Below are 17,110 nucleotides of genomic sequence, written 5' to 3' on the forward strand. Positions count from 1 at the left end.
AATCATGGGTCTGTTTGATGGCAGCAGGAACCTCTGTTCAGGTATGCCGCCCTCGTGTGGTTGTATGCGTGTTCTGTTGATTCCAGCGATACCTGTAGGATCCTATTTCACACACAACGCTCTGGGCCTCTGCAAGAAAAAAACAAGGAGGGGAGCGCTCTAAGGCACCATTTCACAGAGCCCTGAGGCCTGCTCACGGGGTGGTGGCGACACCAGCCTGTAGTCATCCCCTCTTCTTGGGAGAAGGTGAGCTAAGCTCGCATCTTGAGCTCGCATCCACGCTGAGCACCCAGAGGCAGCTGGTCCCCAGGCAGCCGCAGGAAGTCCCGCTCACTGCCTGACACTCACTAGCATTCGCCAGCATGCCTGGAAGAACCAGCGCGGAGGCCCGGAATAAAGCCCATGGCCATTGTTATCACTCACATACGCTCTGATGGTTGCCTAGACGACCCAGGTCCGGCCCCACCCACAGTCTGGCAATCTAGACCAGTCGGGTACCAGGCAGAAAATGGAAAAGCCTCCAGAAGAAGCTCCCACCGAATCCTCGGAAATCCAAAGACCAGCCAAGACCCCAGATGACAGACACACAGATGGCCAGGAAGACAGCAGGCAGAACCAGTATGAAGTGGAGGCAGATGACTGGACTGATGACAGAGCAGCCGACCAGACTGCCCAAATGGTGTCTGGCCTGGCTGAACCCAACATAGTTAATCGAGCTGACCACAAAGTAGATGAACACATGGGAGAAAGAACATCTGATCAGGCTGACCTCAGAGCATCTGACCATGATAATTTTGCCAGTGGTAGAACATCTGACCAGGCTGATCAGAGGATGTCAGAAGAGATGGACAGCAAGGCATCTAGCCAAGCTGATGGTGTCAGGTCTGAACACACTGACAACCAGATGTCTGCTCTGCCTGAACAAGGTACTTATGAGCAAACTGAACAGAGAACGTCCAGCCTAGCTGAGAGAATAGCTTCTGAACAGTTTGACCAAAAGCCATCTGTGCCATCTTTACAAAGAGCCCATGGGCGGAGTGATCACAGAATGCCCCGACCAGGTGACCAAAGAACGGCTCAACAGATCGAAAGTAGATTGTCCGGCCTGATTGAGAAAAAAACTTATGAACAAATTGATCAGAGATCATCTGACCAAGTTGACCACAAAAGAGCTTCAAAGACTCACCTCAAAGTGCATGACCAGACTACTAAACCAGCTGAACACCCTGAGACTGACTCTGACAAGGCTGGTGGTGAATCTGACCAGACTGATGACTTATTGGATGAAGAGGATGATTACACAGAAGACAACCTGTTTGACTACAGAGAACAGTCTAATGACGAAGTATTCAGACAGCTTGGCTATGGCAAGGAAGAGGAAGAGGATGACTTCAAAGTGCAACCCTGCAAATTTGAGCCTAGCCAGACAGATGCCAGCGTATCTAATACTTCCATTGAAAGTGACACTGAAAGTGTAGCTGACCTGCGAGTCTTCATGCCATTTGATAACAGTACTTTCCAAACAAAAGAACAGGCCTACTCTGAAAAGTTTCCCTCCATTTCATCTAAACTGGACTATATCATCAGTCGAGAAAAACCTCAACCCACGGAAGTCGAGCCTGTAGGTTATAAGGACATTTGATACCCACCTGGGAGGTTGGAGATCAAGCCAGGGTTCTGGGAGAATGCGGGCAGAGGGCACATGCTGTGCTATGTGTAACCCATAGGATTCAGGAAGGTAGGAGTAGGGTGGGAGATAACGAGATGGGTTGCCTTCTCAGCTACCCGAAGTAGACCATTCAGGCAGGATCAATGAACCAGGATGCAGGAATCCTGGGTTTCAAGTCCTGGTTCTGCTGCTAACCCTGGGAAACTAATTCATTTCCCCTCTCTGCTGCTGCTGCTGCTAAGTCGCTTCAGTCATGTCCGACTCTGTGCGACCCCATAGACGGCAGCCAACCAGGCTCCCCCCGTCCCTGGGATTCTCCAGGCAAGAACACTGGAGTGGGTTGCCATTTCCTTCTCCAATGCATGAAAGTGAAAAGTGAAAGTCACATCGCTCAGTCGTGTCCAACTCTTCACGACCCCATGGACTGCAGTCTACCAGGCTCCTCCATCCATGGGATTTTCCAGGCAAGAGTACTGGAGTGGGGTGCCATTGCCTTCTCCGTCCCCTCTCTGAGCTTCTGCCACAGGAAAGGAATTTGGAGTCCATTGGATATCTCTGTGAAGGGAAAAGTAGACTGGCTATGTCTAAGGCATCTCTCAAGACCTGAGGTACATTACATTGCCTGGAGGATCAGCCAGATCTCTCACAAGGTCTATAGTTTGTAGAGTTCAGATCCTGTCAATACCAAATTCCACTGATAACATCAACAGTAACAAAACTTCCTGGGAATTTTCTATTCATTAAAGACTTTCTTGGGGGATATTTCCATTTTAGGATGATTTTTCATCATACCAGGAAAGAAGGATTTCTGATGCATACAGTCAACCTTATAAGAGGCGATTTCCTCCTATAGTATATGAAGATCCTTATCAAGTTTCACTTCGATACATGGAGAAACACCACATTCTGCAAATATTCCAGGTAAACCTCTCAATCTCTTTTTAAAATGTGAGTTTTAAAGTAATTATAATATAAAAGACAAACACTGACCTGGCTCTTAAAAGGCAGATCAGGTGTTCTGGTATTCCCATCTGTTTCAGAATTTTCCACAGTTTATTGTGATCCACACTGTCAAAGGCTTTGGCATAGTCAATAAAGCAGTAAGAGATGTTTTTCTGGAACTCTCTTGCTTTTTCCATGATCCAGCGGATGTTGGCAATTTGATCTCTGGTTCCTCTGCCTTTTCTAAAACCAGCTTGAACATCAGGAAGTTCACGGTTCACATATTGCTGAAGCCTGGCTTGGAGAATTTTGAGCATTACTTTACTAGCGTGTGAGATGAGTGCAATTGTGTGGTAGTTTGAGCATTCTTTGGCATTGCCTTTCTTTGGGATTGGAATGAAAACTGACCTTTTCCAGTCCTGTGGCCACTGCTGAATTTTCCAAATTTGCTGACATATTGAGTGCAGCACTTTCACAGCATCATCTTTCAGGATTTGAAAGAGCTCAACTGGAATTCTATCACCTCCACTAGCTTTGTTCGTAGTGATGCTTTCTAAGGCCCACTTGACTTCACATTCCAGGATGTCTGGCTCTAGGTCAGTGATCACATCATCATGATTATCTGGGTCGTGAAGATCTTTTTTGTACAGTTCTTCTGTGTATTCTTGCCATCTCTTCTTAATATCTTCTGCTTCTGTTAGGTCCATACCATTTTTGTCCTTTATCGAGCCCATTTTTGCATGAAATGTTCCCGTGGTATCTCTATTTTTCTTGAAGAGATCTCTAGTCTTTTCCATTCTGTTGTTTTCCTCTATTTCTTTGCATTGATCGCTGAAGAAGGCTTTCTTATCTCTTCTTGCTATTCTTTGGACCTATGCATTCAAATGTTTATATCTTTCCTTTTCTCCTTTGCTTTTCACTTCTCTTCTTTTCACAGCTACTTGTAAGGCCTCCCCAGACAGCCATTTTGCTTTTTTGCATTTCTTTTCTATGGGAATGGTCTTGATCCCTGTCTCCTGTACAATGTCACGAACCTCATTCCATAGTTCATCAGGCACTGAATGGCCCACCTCAAATGAAAACATTTAAGCTGGAAGTATTTAAGTTTAAAGAAGTAGGATGTAGAGGAAAGTGCACAAATTTTATAATCTATTAGCCCAAGTCTCCAAGCTCAATTTGCTCCTTCTCCTCTTTGTAATTTGAAAGAGATTATCTAATTTCTGTGAATCTCAGTGTCCTCTTATAACAGGGATAAGTGATATTTACTTTATTAATGTTATTCTATGCCCTTTCTTTCTTTAAAATGTCCTTTTGTGGGAGAATGCTAACTGCTGGGCTTTCTGGCTTTAACAAAGAACTACTAATTGTTAAACTGAAGGACAGAAGCCCTAGAAAGTAGAATTTTAATCATTCTGTAAGCAATTTTCTTCATCTGTCAAGAAAAAACAGTGTTTATGCATTGAACATTGTTATAAGAAAAACTAGTTATAAATGTGTTCAGTAGAAATATATGTAAAATGATTAATGAGCATGCATGCATTAAACAGATCAGAATACTTTATACCAGAAATTTGCCCTATTGTTATTCCCTGCAAATGAGAATTCTGTTTACTTTATAAATAATTTTTGTTATTCAACAGCAACAAAACATATGAAAGTGAGTCTCTGAAGTCTTTGATATGCTTTCTCATTTATTATTACAAACACAGAACATCATTTTAAACTTTTAGAATCAAATGCCTTAGGAAGTTTCTTGTAAAAATCATAGTGTTTTAAAATTTTTACTTGGAAAAGTTTCTTTGACTGTTCTTTGAAGTAAATTATTTATTGATTTCTCAGCCTGGCAAAATCAAAATTCTCAAAATAAAAACTTCCTCCAAAACCTTCTCACTACCTCTTTGATCTTCAGTTCAGTTCAGTTCAGTCGCTCAGTCGTGTCCGACTCTTTGCGACCCCATGAATTGCAGCACGCCAGGCCTCTCTGTCTATCACCAACTTCCGGAGTTCACTCAGATTCACGTCCATTGAGTCGGTGATGCCATCCAGCTGTCTCATCCTCTGTCATCCCCTTCTCCTCCTGCCCCCAATCCCTCCCAACATCAGAGTCTTTTCCAATGAGTCAACTCTTCACATGAGGTGGAACTTAGAAACTAGAAAGATATCCACTGCTATTTATTACTAAATCTTTATTCACCCACATTTTACCTTAATTTACCTAAACATATCAGTAATAAGGAAGTATAACCTGACCACATAAGTTTAGTTCAGAACCATAATGTAATATCTTTCTCTCTCTCAGCAGATCACTGAAAACTTAGTCTATGAAAAGCCAGAGGATCCCCTGAATTTTATGCTGTGCCAGGTATGGAATTTTTTTATTATAAAATATAGCACACATACAAGTGTACAAAACGTGTGCAACTCAGTCAATGACCATGAAGAGAGCATATCTGTAACTGCCATTCAGGTTAAAAAAAAAAAAAACTAAATGTTGTCAGGGAGAAGGAAACGGCAGCCCACTCCAGTGTTCTTGCCTGGAGAATCCCAGGGACAGGGGAGCCTGGTGGGCTGCCGTCTATGGGGTCGCACAGAGTCGGACACGACTGAAGCGACTTAGCAGCAGCAGCAGGAATAGGAAAGTAAGTGATATGAAACAGATTTTCTATCCTGTGTGTTGACCTGGCTGTAGGTGTGTTCTGTTATTTGAGGAAAGATAAATCTTAAGAACCCTTACCTCAGGCTTTTTAACACAGGGTACCACTTAGCCACCAGGAAGCCCATTAAAAGACAGGGAGGTCCAGCAGTCAGTCTTCTAGGAAATTGGTAATGATGTCACCTAACCTTGAAACATTAAAAAAAAAAAGTGTTCTCAACTATGTAAAATCTTTCTCCTCCTACCTTCTCAAATGTAATCCTAGGAATTTTGCCTGTAAACAAAGCATTTCTCGGCCAGAAATACTTTCTCTCTTTATAGCAAGGCTTCATATTATATTGAGTACCACAGGTTCCATCATTTTTAAAGGACAGAGACATAAATGATAAATAATGGATATAAAAATATTACAATCTACCACCTCAAAAAATATTGTTTATGGAGCTTGGAGATTCAAGTATTGATTGCAGTTTTATTTTGAAAAGAATGCTACAACTTATGTGGTTTTTCTTCCTCATGTTTATATTAAAAGAAAAGCTAATAAACTCTATTTTAATTAAAAAATAAATAAATAAACATTGTCAGCATCTGAGAAGTCCCCTTCGGTTTCCTCAAGGTTATCACTTCCCACAAAGGGACTATTATTCTGACTTTTATGGTAATGACATTCTCACTTTTCTTTTTAATTTTGCCATGAAACATGAATCATAAAACACTTTTGTTTAGACTTGTCAGATTTTTGAAATTTTTATTTTATTTAGTAGTTGAGAACATGACTTCTAGAACCAAACTGCTTTATTTTTTAGACTTAAAAATATTTTTAGTTTTAAATTTTTATGCAATTTTTAAAGCTTACTTTCCATTTACAGTTATTACAAAATATTGTCTGTGTTCCCCATGTTGTACAATACATGCTTGAGCCTGTCTTACACCCAATTATTTGCCCCCTGCCCCCACGCTGGTAACCACTAGTTTGTTCTCTGTATCCGTGTAGACTTGTCAACCTTTTAAACTTTATAAAAAGGGAACCATGTAGTAGAGATTCATTTGTTCACTCTTTTACTCAGAACTATGTCTGTGAAATTAATCCATGCTATTGGGTATGGCTGTAGTTCATCTATTTTCATTGCTATATAGCTTTCCTCATTTGAAATGCCACAGTTTATTCATTCTGTGATAGACATGGACCTTCAGGATAACCTATTACAAAGCTTTTTCCTAGGAATTTTCATGCGCATGTCTCTTGGTACACATAAATACACATATCTCTTGGATACATACCCACAAGAGAGAATGCTGGCTTCTAAAGTATGTGTAGCTCAGCTCTAATAGATTACATCAAATGATCTTCCAAGGAAATTTCACCAATTTACACTCCCACTAGCAGTGTGCATTAGAGTTTTGGTTGTCTTACATCCTTACCACTTACACCCAACAATATTACCAATCTTTTCAGCATTAGCCTTTTTAATGGATGAACAGTAATAAATCATTTCAGGTTAAACTTATTTATCCTGAGTACTAAAGCAGTTGCATACTTTTTCATTTGTTTATTGGCCATTTGGAAATATTTCTTTTCTATTATATTGTATTTTTAAGTCATTTGTAACAGTTTTCTATATGTTCTGGTTGTGAACTCTTTGTTGATGTATTTGTTACATGTATCTTCTTCGACTCTTTGCCTTCCTGTTTTATCTCTTAAAGATATCTTTTCATGAACAGGAATTTTTAATTTTTATATATTCAAATTTATTTTATTACTTCTGGTATCCTATATTATAAGTGTCTCCTTAGCCCAAGCTCCTCACCTTAGTCCCTGTATTATCTTGTAGAAGATAACACAAACCCATCTTTTTTATAGGTTTGGTTTTGTTTTGCTTTTCACATTGATTTTGTGTAGGATGTGAAGTGAGGTCAAGCTTTATTTTCTTTCAAGCAGACATCCAATTGACCAAGCACCTTATAGGAAAAGACAGTACTTTCCACGCTGTTTTTTTATTTGACTCCTGTCGTATATTTGTTGATCCTTGCTCCACTACAAGAATCTCTTAGTTAGAATGCCCCATAATAAGTCTTAATATCTACCAGAGCAGGTCCTCCCATCTTATTCTTCTTTTAAAGTATCTTGGTTGTTCTTAGGTGTGTGCATTTCCTTTTCAGCATTTAGAATTATTTGTCAAGTTACACACACACACACACACGCGCGCGCGCACACACTAGCACACACTGATGGGATTTTGTGGGGAGATTGCTTTGGCTCTGTTGATCAATTTGGGGAGAAGTATTGAATACCAGCTTGAACAATAAGCTTTATCCTCTCCATTTATCTAGGTCTTTAATTTCTTCCAGTATCATTATTATTTGCATAAAGATTTTACATATCTTTTGATGGATTTATTCATAGGTATTTTATAATTTTGATGCTGTTATAAATAGAAACTTTTAAAACTTCAGGTTCTAATTTCTGACATATAGATGTGTAACTAATTTTTGTTGATCTTATTTGCAGCAACCTAGTTAAACTCAATATTTCTAATCAAGCACTTGTAGATATTTTGGGTATTCCAGCATATACAATCATATCATATTTAACCTTTCCAATCCCTATCCTTTTCTTTCTTTCTGTCTTACTGCATGTCTTATAACCCCCTCAGATCTACCTTCATCTCTTCTTTATGCTGCAGAGAAGCTAATCTGCATGGACTAGATCAATAGGCTCTCATTCCTTTTGATTCACAGTGGGTTAAGCCAACAGGAAACCCTGGAGAAAGATGGGAAAGAGGAAAGAGGATGAGATCAGATTTATTCCCCTGTCCTTTTCTCCATGATCTATCTGTCCTGAGTTTTCTGGAAGTCATTGATTCTCTTAAAGCATCTTACTTTATACAGCTCTTTTCTCCTGAATTAGAGTAATGTTCCCTCCTCTTGACTTTCAGTCTCAAAGTTCAGTGTTTCCTAGCTTTGGATTATTGCATTATCTCCTGTGACTACCTAATGCCTACTTCTTTAAAAGCAGTACTTTTTTTGAATAAACCTCTTTGAATTTTTCTGTTTTGAAAGTACGGTTTCCTGTTGGAATCCTGACTGATAAAGAACACTGATTAGGAATATCCCGCAGAATTAATGTTGAATAGAAGTAGCTACAAGTGGTTTACCTTGCTGGCACTCAACCTTAAGAGAAAAAAAAAATGCTTATTTAACCATTAATTATAGTGTTTATTGTGCTTAATAAATGCTACTAATAATATTAGGGCAGTTCCCTTTATAGTCTGTTTTCTGAGAAGTTTTGCCATGAATTATTAAATTTTATCAAATTATTTTTCTATATCTATTGAGATGATCATATGATTTTTCTTCCTTTTCCTGGTAATATGGGAAAATATATTTTCATTTTTAAAACTTTTCAAGCATACATACAGAAAATTACAGGGATCAAATCTGCACAACTTGTCTGTCACTACTTCAACAGAGCCAGGAAATCACCACTCAGGTCAAAAGACTGAAAGTTCTCATCTCCTCAGAATCCCACATGGTGACCATTTTCCAATCACTACACTTTCTTTTCCAGAAAATAACCACTATTCCAACTTCTAGATTAGCTTGACTCTATGGATTTTATATAAATGGAACCTGATAATGATACTATTTGCAGGCCAGCTTCTTTTGAGCTGACTGAGGGAGCTGACTGTGGCTCAGATCATGAACTCCTTATTGGCAAATTCAGACTTAAAGAAAGTAGGGAAAACCACTAGACCATTCAGGTATGACATAAATCAAATCCCTTATGATTATACAGTGGAAGTGACAAAGAGATTCAAGGGATTAGATCTGATAGAGTGCCAGAAGAACTATGGACAGAGGTTTGTGATGTTGTACAGGAGGCAATGATCAAGACTATCCCCAAGAAAAAGAAATGCAAAAAGGCAAAATGGTTGTCTGAGGAGGCCTTACAAATAGCTATGAAAAGAAGAGAAGCAAAAGGCAAAGGAGAAAAGGAAAGACATACCCATTTGAATGCAGAGTTCCAAAGAATAACAAGGAGCGATAAGAAAGACTTCCTTAGTGGTCAGTGCAAAGAAATAGAGGAAAACAATAGAATGGGAAAGACTAGAGATCTCTTCAAGAAAATTAGAGATACCAAGGGAAATTTTCATGCAAAGATGGGCTCAATAAAGGACAGAAATGGTATGGACCAAACAGAAGCAGAAGATATTAAGAAGAGGTGGCAAGAAGACACAGAAGAACTGTACAAAAAAGATCTTCATGACCCAGATAATCACGATGGTGTGATTTCTCACCTAGAGAGAGATGGTGTGATCTCTCACCTAGAGCCACGCATCCTGGAATATGAAGTCAAGTGGGCCTTAGGAAACATCACTACGAACAAACCTAGTGGAGGTGACGGAATTCCAGCTAAGCTATTTCAAATCCTAAAAGATGATGCTGTGAAAGTGCTGCACCCAATATACCAGCAAATTTGGAAAATTTACTGGTGGCCGCCAGACTGGAAAAGGTCAGTTTTCATTCCAATCTGAAAGAAAGGCAATGCCAAAGAATGCTCAAACTACTGCACAATTGCACTCATCTCCCATGCTAGCAAAGTAATGCTCAAAATTCTCCAAGCCAGGCTTCAACAATACATGAACTGTGAACTTCCAGATGTTCAAGCTGGATTTAGAAAAGGCAGAGGAGCCAGAGATCAAATTGCCAACATCCATTGGATCATCAAAAAAGTGAAAGAGTTCCAGAAAAACATCTATTTCTGCTTTATTGACTGTGCCAAAGCCTTTGACTGTGTGGATCATGACAAACTATGGAAAATCCTGAAAGAGATGGGAATACCAGACCACCTGACCTGCCTCTTGAGAAATCTGTATGCAGGTCAGGAAGCAACAGTTAGAACTGGACATGGAACAACAGACTGGTTCCAAATTGGGAAAAGAGTACATCAAGGCTGTATGTTGTCACCCTGCTTGTTTAACTTACATGCAGAGTACATCATGAGAAACTCTGGGCTGGATGAAGCACAAGCTGGAATAAGATTGCTGGGAGAAATATCAATAACCTCAGATATGCAGATGACACTACCCTTATGGCAGAAAGTGAAGAAGAACTAAAGAGCCTCTTGATGAAAGTGAAAGAGGAGAGTAAAAAAGTTGGCTTAAAACTCAACATTCAGAAAACTAAGATCATGGCATCTGGTCCCATGACTTCATGGCAAATAGATGGGGAAACAGTGGAAACAGTGCTGACTTTATTTGGGAGGGCTCCCAAATCACTGCAAATGGTGACTGCAGCCATGAAATTAAAAGACCTTACTCCTTGGAAGGAAAGTTATGACCAACCTAGACAGCATATTAAAAAGCAGAGACATTACTTTCCCAACAAAGGTCCATCTAGTCAAAGCAATGGCTTTTCCAGTAGTCACATATGGATGTGAGAGTTTTACTATAAAGAAAGCTGAGTGCCAAAGAATTGATGCTTTTGAACTGTGGTGTCGGAGAAGACTCTTGAGAGTCCCTTGGAGTGCCAGGAGATCCAACCAGTCAATCCTAAAGGTAATCAGTCCTGAATATTCACTGGAAAGACTGATACTGAAGCTGAAATTCCAATACTTTGGACACCTGATGCAAAGAGCAGAATCATTTGAAAAGACTCTGATGCTGGGAAAGATTGAAGATGGGAGGAGAAGGGGACGACAGAGGATAAGATGGTTGGATGACATCACCGACTCAATGGACATGAGTTTGAGTAAACTCCGGTGATTGGTAATGGACAGGGAGGCCTGGCATAGTCCATGGGGTCACAAAGAGTCAGACATGACTGAGAGACTGAACTGAACTTATATTTCTGGGATTCTTTCATCTTGTGCATATTATTCATTCCTTTTCGTTTTTGTATTCTGTATTCTGAATTAGACGTTTAATTGTTTCCTTTTTTTTTTTTTTTGGTCGTTATGAGTAATGCTGTGGTGAACATTCACGTATTTGGAAATTTGGCAGCCACTGTTTCTTCAAACACTTATCTATCCCATCCCTGTCCTCTAGAAGCTCCAATTACATATATATGGGGGCAGTTGAAGTTGTCTCACAATTTCCTAATTCTGTTAATGTTTTTTAACTCTTTTTTTCCCTTTCCATATATCAATTTTCTATTGCTGTCTTCAAGGGTATTGATCTTTCGTTGTGTAGTATCTACAGTACACTTTTCATCCCCAATTTAGTTTTTATCTTTTCTATAGTGTCAATATCTTAACTTTTTTAACATAGAGAGTATAGTTATAATAATTGGTTTTGCTGCTTGTTTTTATGCCTGGTAATTTTTTTATTGAGATATAATTGACATATAACATTGCTATAAGTAGGTGTCCTTGAGTCTCAGATGGTAAAAAATCTGCCTCAATGCAGGAGACCCAGGTTTGATCCCTGGGTTGGAAAGATTGCCTGGAAAAGGGAATGGCAACCCACTCCAGTTTTCTTGCCTGGAAAATCCCATGGACAGAGAAGCCTGGTAGGCTATAGTCATTGGGGTCATAAAGAGTCAGACATGACTGAGCAACTAACACTTTCACATTGTCACTTTCGTGCCTGGTAATTTTTGACTGGTGCAATATATTATAAATGTTACCTTAGTAGGTACTGGATTTTTTTTTTTTTTTTGGCATTCATGTAAATATTCTTGGACTTTATTTGGCGACCCAGCTGATTTAGTTGGAAACAATCTGATCCTTTCCAGCTTTGCTTTCAAGATATTTTTTTGAGTGAGGCAAAACAGTGTTCATCTTGGACTAAGTATTCCCTACTCCTGAGGCAAGACCCTTGTGAGTACTCTACCCAGTGCCCCATGAATCACGCTAGGTTTTCCAGTTGGTGATAATAGGCAATATCCTTGGCTTGGTTCTGTCCATGGCCTCAGGGAGTTTCCTCACACACATGTACTGATCCACACTCAGGGGATTATTTCAAGGGGAACTTCTGCAGATTCCAGAGTTCTTTCTGTGCAGTTCTCTCCTCTCTGGCACTCTATCCTGTGAACTATAGCTACCATGCTTTCTTCAGGATCTCAGCTCCATCTGCACAACTTAGGGGTCTGCCGAGGTCTTCTTGGGTTCACTTTCCTGGCCATGAGGCCAGGAAGCTTTCTGAAGACAATAAGATAGAGCACTCATAAGGCTCACTTCATTTCTTTCCTGACTCTCACAGAGCACTGTCCTTTGTTGCGAACATCTTGAAAACCATTGTTTCTTATATGTTGTTCATTTTTTAAGTTGTTTTGAACAAGAGGGAAATCTGGTCTTAGAGGAAATAGGAGTTCCAGACCTTTGGGTTTTAATGCTTTTCATCTATTTTGAAATTTTTTGCAGCCAGCATTTTTTCAAATACTGTTTCTATTTCTCCCCCCTTACCCACTTTCTTCTTCTTCAAGGAACACAATATGTTCTGGATGTTATTTTTATGCTGTTTGTCTGTAAATTTTCTTCAACTATTGAGCATTTCAAATATATGCAAAAGTAGGGAATGGTATATTTACTGTCTATGTGCTCCTTGCACTGGAAGTCCTAGCCAGAGCAATTAGGCATAAATAACTACTTTAAATAAAAAAAGTAAACGCCTTCCAAATCAGAAAGGAAGAAGTAAAGGTTGTCTTTTCCATTTAAAATGAATTGCATTCTCTAGGTTTTCTGTAACTAGGATAATTTCGATTGCATCTTGAACATCATAAATCTTGTGCCGTGCAGACTGTGTTCTGTCATATTCTTCTGACAAGTGATGATGTGCTTGTTTTTGTTTAACTGGCTGTTAACATGGTTAGATTTGAACTGTGAGCACTGTCTCTTGCCTTCTGTGGTCACTTCTTTTTGCTACTGCTAGTTTGAATCTGACCTACGAATGCATGATTCAGAAGGCAACCTAAGGCGTGTGCAGAGTTCATGCACAGACCTTCCCTCTTTGAGGATTCCCCCTCACTCTTCAGCATCTGACATTTGACCAGGCCACTTTCTGTGATTTTTCCCTCCAGAAAAGCAATGGGTTTTCTATCAGAGTTTGAGGTATTCTAGTGCAGCCACAGCTGTGTCTGTGGGTCATGATTGTCATTGGGTCAAAATTATGAAAACTGAGGAATCCATTCCATGTTGATCACTTGCTCTAAGTTTAGACTCCTTTTCAAAACCTACCTGTATTTGCTTAGTGTCCAGAACCTTCATGTAGTTGTTAGACTTTATGTTTTGTTTCAGTTTGCAGGTTTTTTCTTTTGGATGGGGGTTTGTATTTTGTCTACAGTACACAGGTGTTATTTGAAGAATTCATTTTTTTAGTGTTTCTTCTTGCATATAGGAAGCAGATCTTCATATAGTAAACTATATATTATTAATATATAATATATACTCTTATGGTTTTATCACATAGATAAGTGTGTGGTATTTTTACTTTATGTAGTTCAAAATAGTTTCTAATTTTCTTTATGATTTATTCTGCAACATATGGATTTTTGGACAGTAGATTTTTTATCAGATCAGATCAGATCAGTTGCTCAGTCGCGTTATATTAATACCTAATTTTGGTTTCTTGTTGCCCTTTGGTTATTGATTTCAAAGTTGATTGCACTTTACTCATAGAACAAGATTTTAAGTCTTTGAAATGTATTTACTTGCTTTATGATACAGCATATAGTTAATTGCTGTGAATGAATTAATTGGGATTGAAAAAATATTTATTCTTCAGTTATTGAGAAGTGTCTAAATATATCCATTGGATCAGGTTTGTTAAACATGTTATTCAAGTTTTCCAATATTATTGTCAATTTATGCTGTATATATGTAATTGAGGCTATGTTATTAGGTACTTATAAATTTAGATTCTTATATTTTTCTGGTAAATTGAATTTTTGATCATTAAGAAGTATAACATGAACTCTAACTACTCTTTTCAATATTGTTATAGCTACACCAGATTTATTTTACTCAGTGTTTAAATGGTATATATTTTCCATCTTTATGACTCTTAACTTTTCTCTGTCCTTATGTTTTAGACATCTTTCTTATAAATATTAATTACATATATTATAATTTTTATAATTATTCAAATCTGGAAAGCTTTTAATTAGAGTAGTCCTTTTATATTTGATGTTGTTAAAGATATATTGGGGTTTGAATCTATACTACTTGTCCCACCTGTTTTGTTTCTTTTCCTCTACTTTTCGTCTTCCTTTATTGTTCCATTTTTCTATTTAGAAGTTATACTCAGTTTGTTTTTTGGTTTTACACTGAGGTGATTTTTTTTAATTAATATGTTTTACTTTTTAGAATAGTTTTACATTACAGAAAAATTAAGCTGAATGTACAGTGAGTTCCCACTTACTCCCATCTGCTCCCCCCATTTCCTCTATTATTAACATTCTGCATTATTATGGTACATTTGTTACAATTGGTCAGCCAGTTTGATACATTATTATTAACTAAAGTTCATGATTTACATAAAGTTTCTTTGTGTATGGGCTTCCCTGGTAGCTCAGTTGGTAAAGAACCTGCCTGCAATGCAGGAGACCTCCCTTCGATTCCTGGGTTGGGAAGATCTGCTGGAGAAGGGATAGGCTACCCACTCCAGTATTCTTGGGCTTCCCTGGTGGCTCAGCCAGTAAAGAATCTGCCTGCCATGTGGGAGATCTGGGTTCAATCCCTGGGTTGGAAAGATCCCCTAGAGGAGGGAAGGGTTACCCACTCCAGTATTCTGGCCTAGAGAATTCCATGGACTGTATAGCCCATGGGGTTGCAAACAGTTAGACACAACTCAATGGCTTTCACTCTTTGTGTTATACGTTATAGGTTTTGACTAATGTATATGCTATGTATTTACAGTATCGTACAGAAAAAGGTCACAACCCTAATAATCTTCTTAATATTATACTTTTAGTGGTTCTCCTTGAGTTATCAAAATCTAAATTATTTGTACCAAGTCAGTGTAAGGACGTCTATATTTTGATTTTCTATATATTTTAACCCTACAAGATATGATAGTACCAAGTAGATCAAAACTTCAAGTGGAAAAAAAATTTTTTTTCATTCTCCTCAGGTACAGGAAATGATACAAAACAGGAAGAAAAGTGAAGCTTAACAAAGAATGAATCTCTCCTAAACATTGTTTACAACCATCAGTGTCAACACCATGTTCTGTTGCCCACTCTGAAAAATCATTTTTGAATGGTCATTGGTAGTGACTGTGCCTAAATATGTTTTTATTTTTTAAGTAAAAATCTGCTGAGTACCTTTGTAAAATTCATAGAACAGTTACAGATACTTCTGGTTAATCATACAAAACATATACATGTATACTTCTCCGTGCATTGATATTTCAATACTCATTCCTCCAAAGCACTGAACAGAAACATGTTCACGGATCCCAAAGAGGATAAAGAAAAGAATATTAGCAGTTTATATGCAGTTCCCAAAAGCATACAAATCCATCATGTCTCAAAGCTGTTTATAGAATTTTCAATCAGAAAATGTGCAGAAAATAATTTTTAACAGTACTTTTAGGAGATAATTGGTGTAAGATCTCTTTTCTTGTTTCTTAATACCTCCAAGATATGTTTACTATTTTCCCCTTTGACCCTGCCACGGTATGACATTAGTGGATACAATTTAATCTATTCCTTGGGATAGTCTTCTTCTGATTTTTAACCTACAGCAAAACTCAAACATGTTGTACTACTCTGTACACACCTGTGAGAGAGGCAGAATGTCACTTCCTTATTACCTTTATCCTCTGAAGAGTGTCTACATTGTGTGGAATGTGCAACCAGTCAAACTGGTATTTAAAAGCTAAAAACCTTAACGAGGTCTACATAGCCTGAGAGCACCCAGCAATCATAACTGAGATGATCATATGATACTACTATTGTCTGAAAATTTCATTTCATTTCTGTTTGAGCATTAAAGCAGACTAAATTGTTCATATTGTTTCCCTGGTGACTTGGTGTAATTATGTGGTGTATTACAATGAATTAAGCTCCTGTTTGAATAGTCATGCACAAATCCCTTTTTTATACGTGAATTTTATGTCTAACAATTATATTTTTAAAAATCTATGCTTAGAACTTCAAAGTTTCTTTTGTTTTTCCTTCAATTGTCCATAAAATGTGCCTGTGCCCAGACTCAATAAATGTTCTCCAGGCAGATAAGCAGTCTTTCTGTTGACTACAGGCTGGCAAAACTAGGTGAAAGCTGATAAACTTACAGTGAACCTGTGGGAAAACTTTGAGAGACATAACTAAGATATAATTAATCAGCGGGTAGAACAACATTGACCCAAATATCAAAGGATCAACAATATTCAGTTCAGTTCAGTTCAGTCTCTCAGTCATGTCCGACTCTTTGCGACCCCACGAATAGCAGCACGCTGGGTTTCCCTGTCCATCACCAACTCCCAGAGTTTACCCAAACTCATGTCCATCGAGTCAGTGATGCCATCCAGCCATCTCATCCTCTGTTGTCCCCTTCTCCTCCTGCCCCCAACCCCTCCCAGCATCAGGGTCCTTTCAAATGAGTCAACTCTTCGCATGAGGTGGCCAAAGTATTGGAGTTTCAGCTTCAGCATCAGTCCATCCAATGAATACCCAGGACTGATCATCTTCAGAATGGACTGGTTGGATCTCCTTGCAGTCCAAGGGACTCTCAACAGTCTTCTCCAACACCACAGTTCATAAAGCATCAATTCTTTGGCTCTCAGCCTTCTTCACAGTCCAACTCTCACATCCATACATGACCACAGGAAAAACCATAGCATTGACTAGACGGACCTTTGTTGGCAAAGTAATGTCTCTGCTTTTGAATATGCTATCTAGGTTGG

The 17,110-nt window shown here is 38.6% G+C and overlaps 1 protein-coding gene across 2 annotated transcripts; it reads left to right on the forward strand.

Moving 5' to 3' along the window:
• The first annotated feature begins 464 nt into the window (after window positions 1-464).
• TEX55 (testis expressed 55) lies at window positions 465-16,319 on the forward strand. Of its 2 annotated transcripts, none has more exons than XM_070788452.1 (4): window positions 465-1,621; window positions 2,444-2,590; window positions 4,914-4,973; window positions 15,335-16,319. In XM_070788452.1, the coding sequence occupies exons 1-4, from the start codon at window positions 509-511 to the stop codon at window positions 15,374-15,376; spliced, it is 1,362 nt and encodes a 453-aa protein (XP_070644553.1). In that variant the 5' UTR covers window positions 465-508; the 3' UTR covers window positions 15,377-16,319. The 2 variants fall into 2 exon arrangements, with proteins under 2 accessions (XP_070644553.1, XP_070644548.1); XM_070788447.1 differs by having other exon boundaries at window positions 4,911-4,973; window positions 15,335-16,318.
• The last annotated feature ends 791 nt before the right edge of the window (window positions 16,320-17,110 follow it).

The sequence above is a fragment of the Bos indicus genome, chromosome 1 (assembly GCF_029378745.1).
Source record: "Bos indicus isolate NIAB-ARS_2022 breed Sahiwal x Tharparkar chromosome 1, NIAB-ARS_B.indTharparkar_mat_pri_1.0, whole genome shotgun sequence".
In the NCBI taxonomy this organism is placed as follows: domain Eukaryota; kingdom Metazoa; phylum Chordata; class Mammalia; order Artiodactyla; family Bovidae; genus Bos; species Bos indicus.

What these genes read in the sequence shown, in the direction of transcription:
- TEX55 (XM_070788447.1), top strand. Translation starts at nt 509, where the DNA reads ATGGAAAAGCCTCCAGAAGAAGCTCCCACCGAATCCTCGGAAATCCAA. An exon ending in AACCCACGGAAGTCGAGCCT is followed by an intron (nt 1,622 to 2,443) that starts GTAGGTTATAAG and finishes TTTCCATTTTAG; the next exon opens with GATGATTTTTCATCATACCA. An exon ending in TGAATTTTATGCTGTGCCAG is followed by an intron (nt 4,974 to 15,334) that starts GTATGGAATTTT and finishes CATTCTCCTCAG; the next exon opens with GTACAGGAAATGATACAAAA.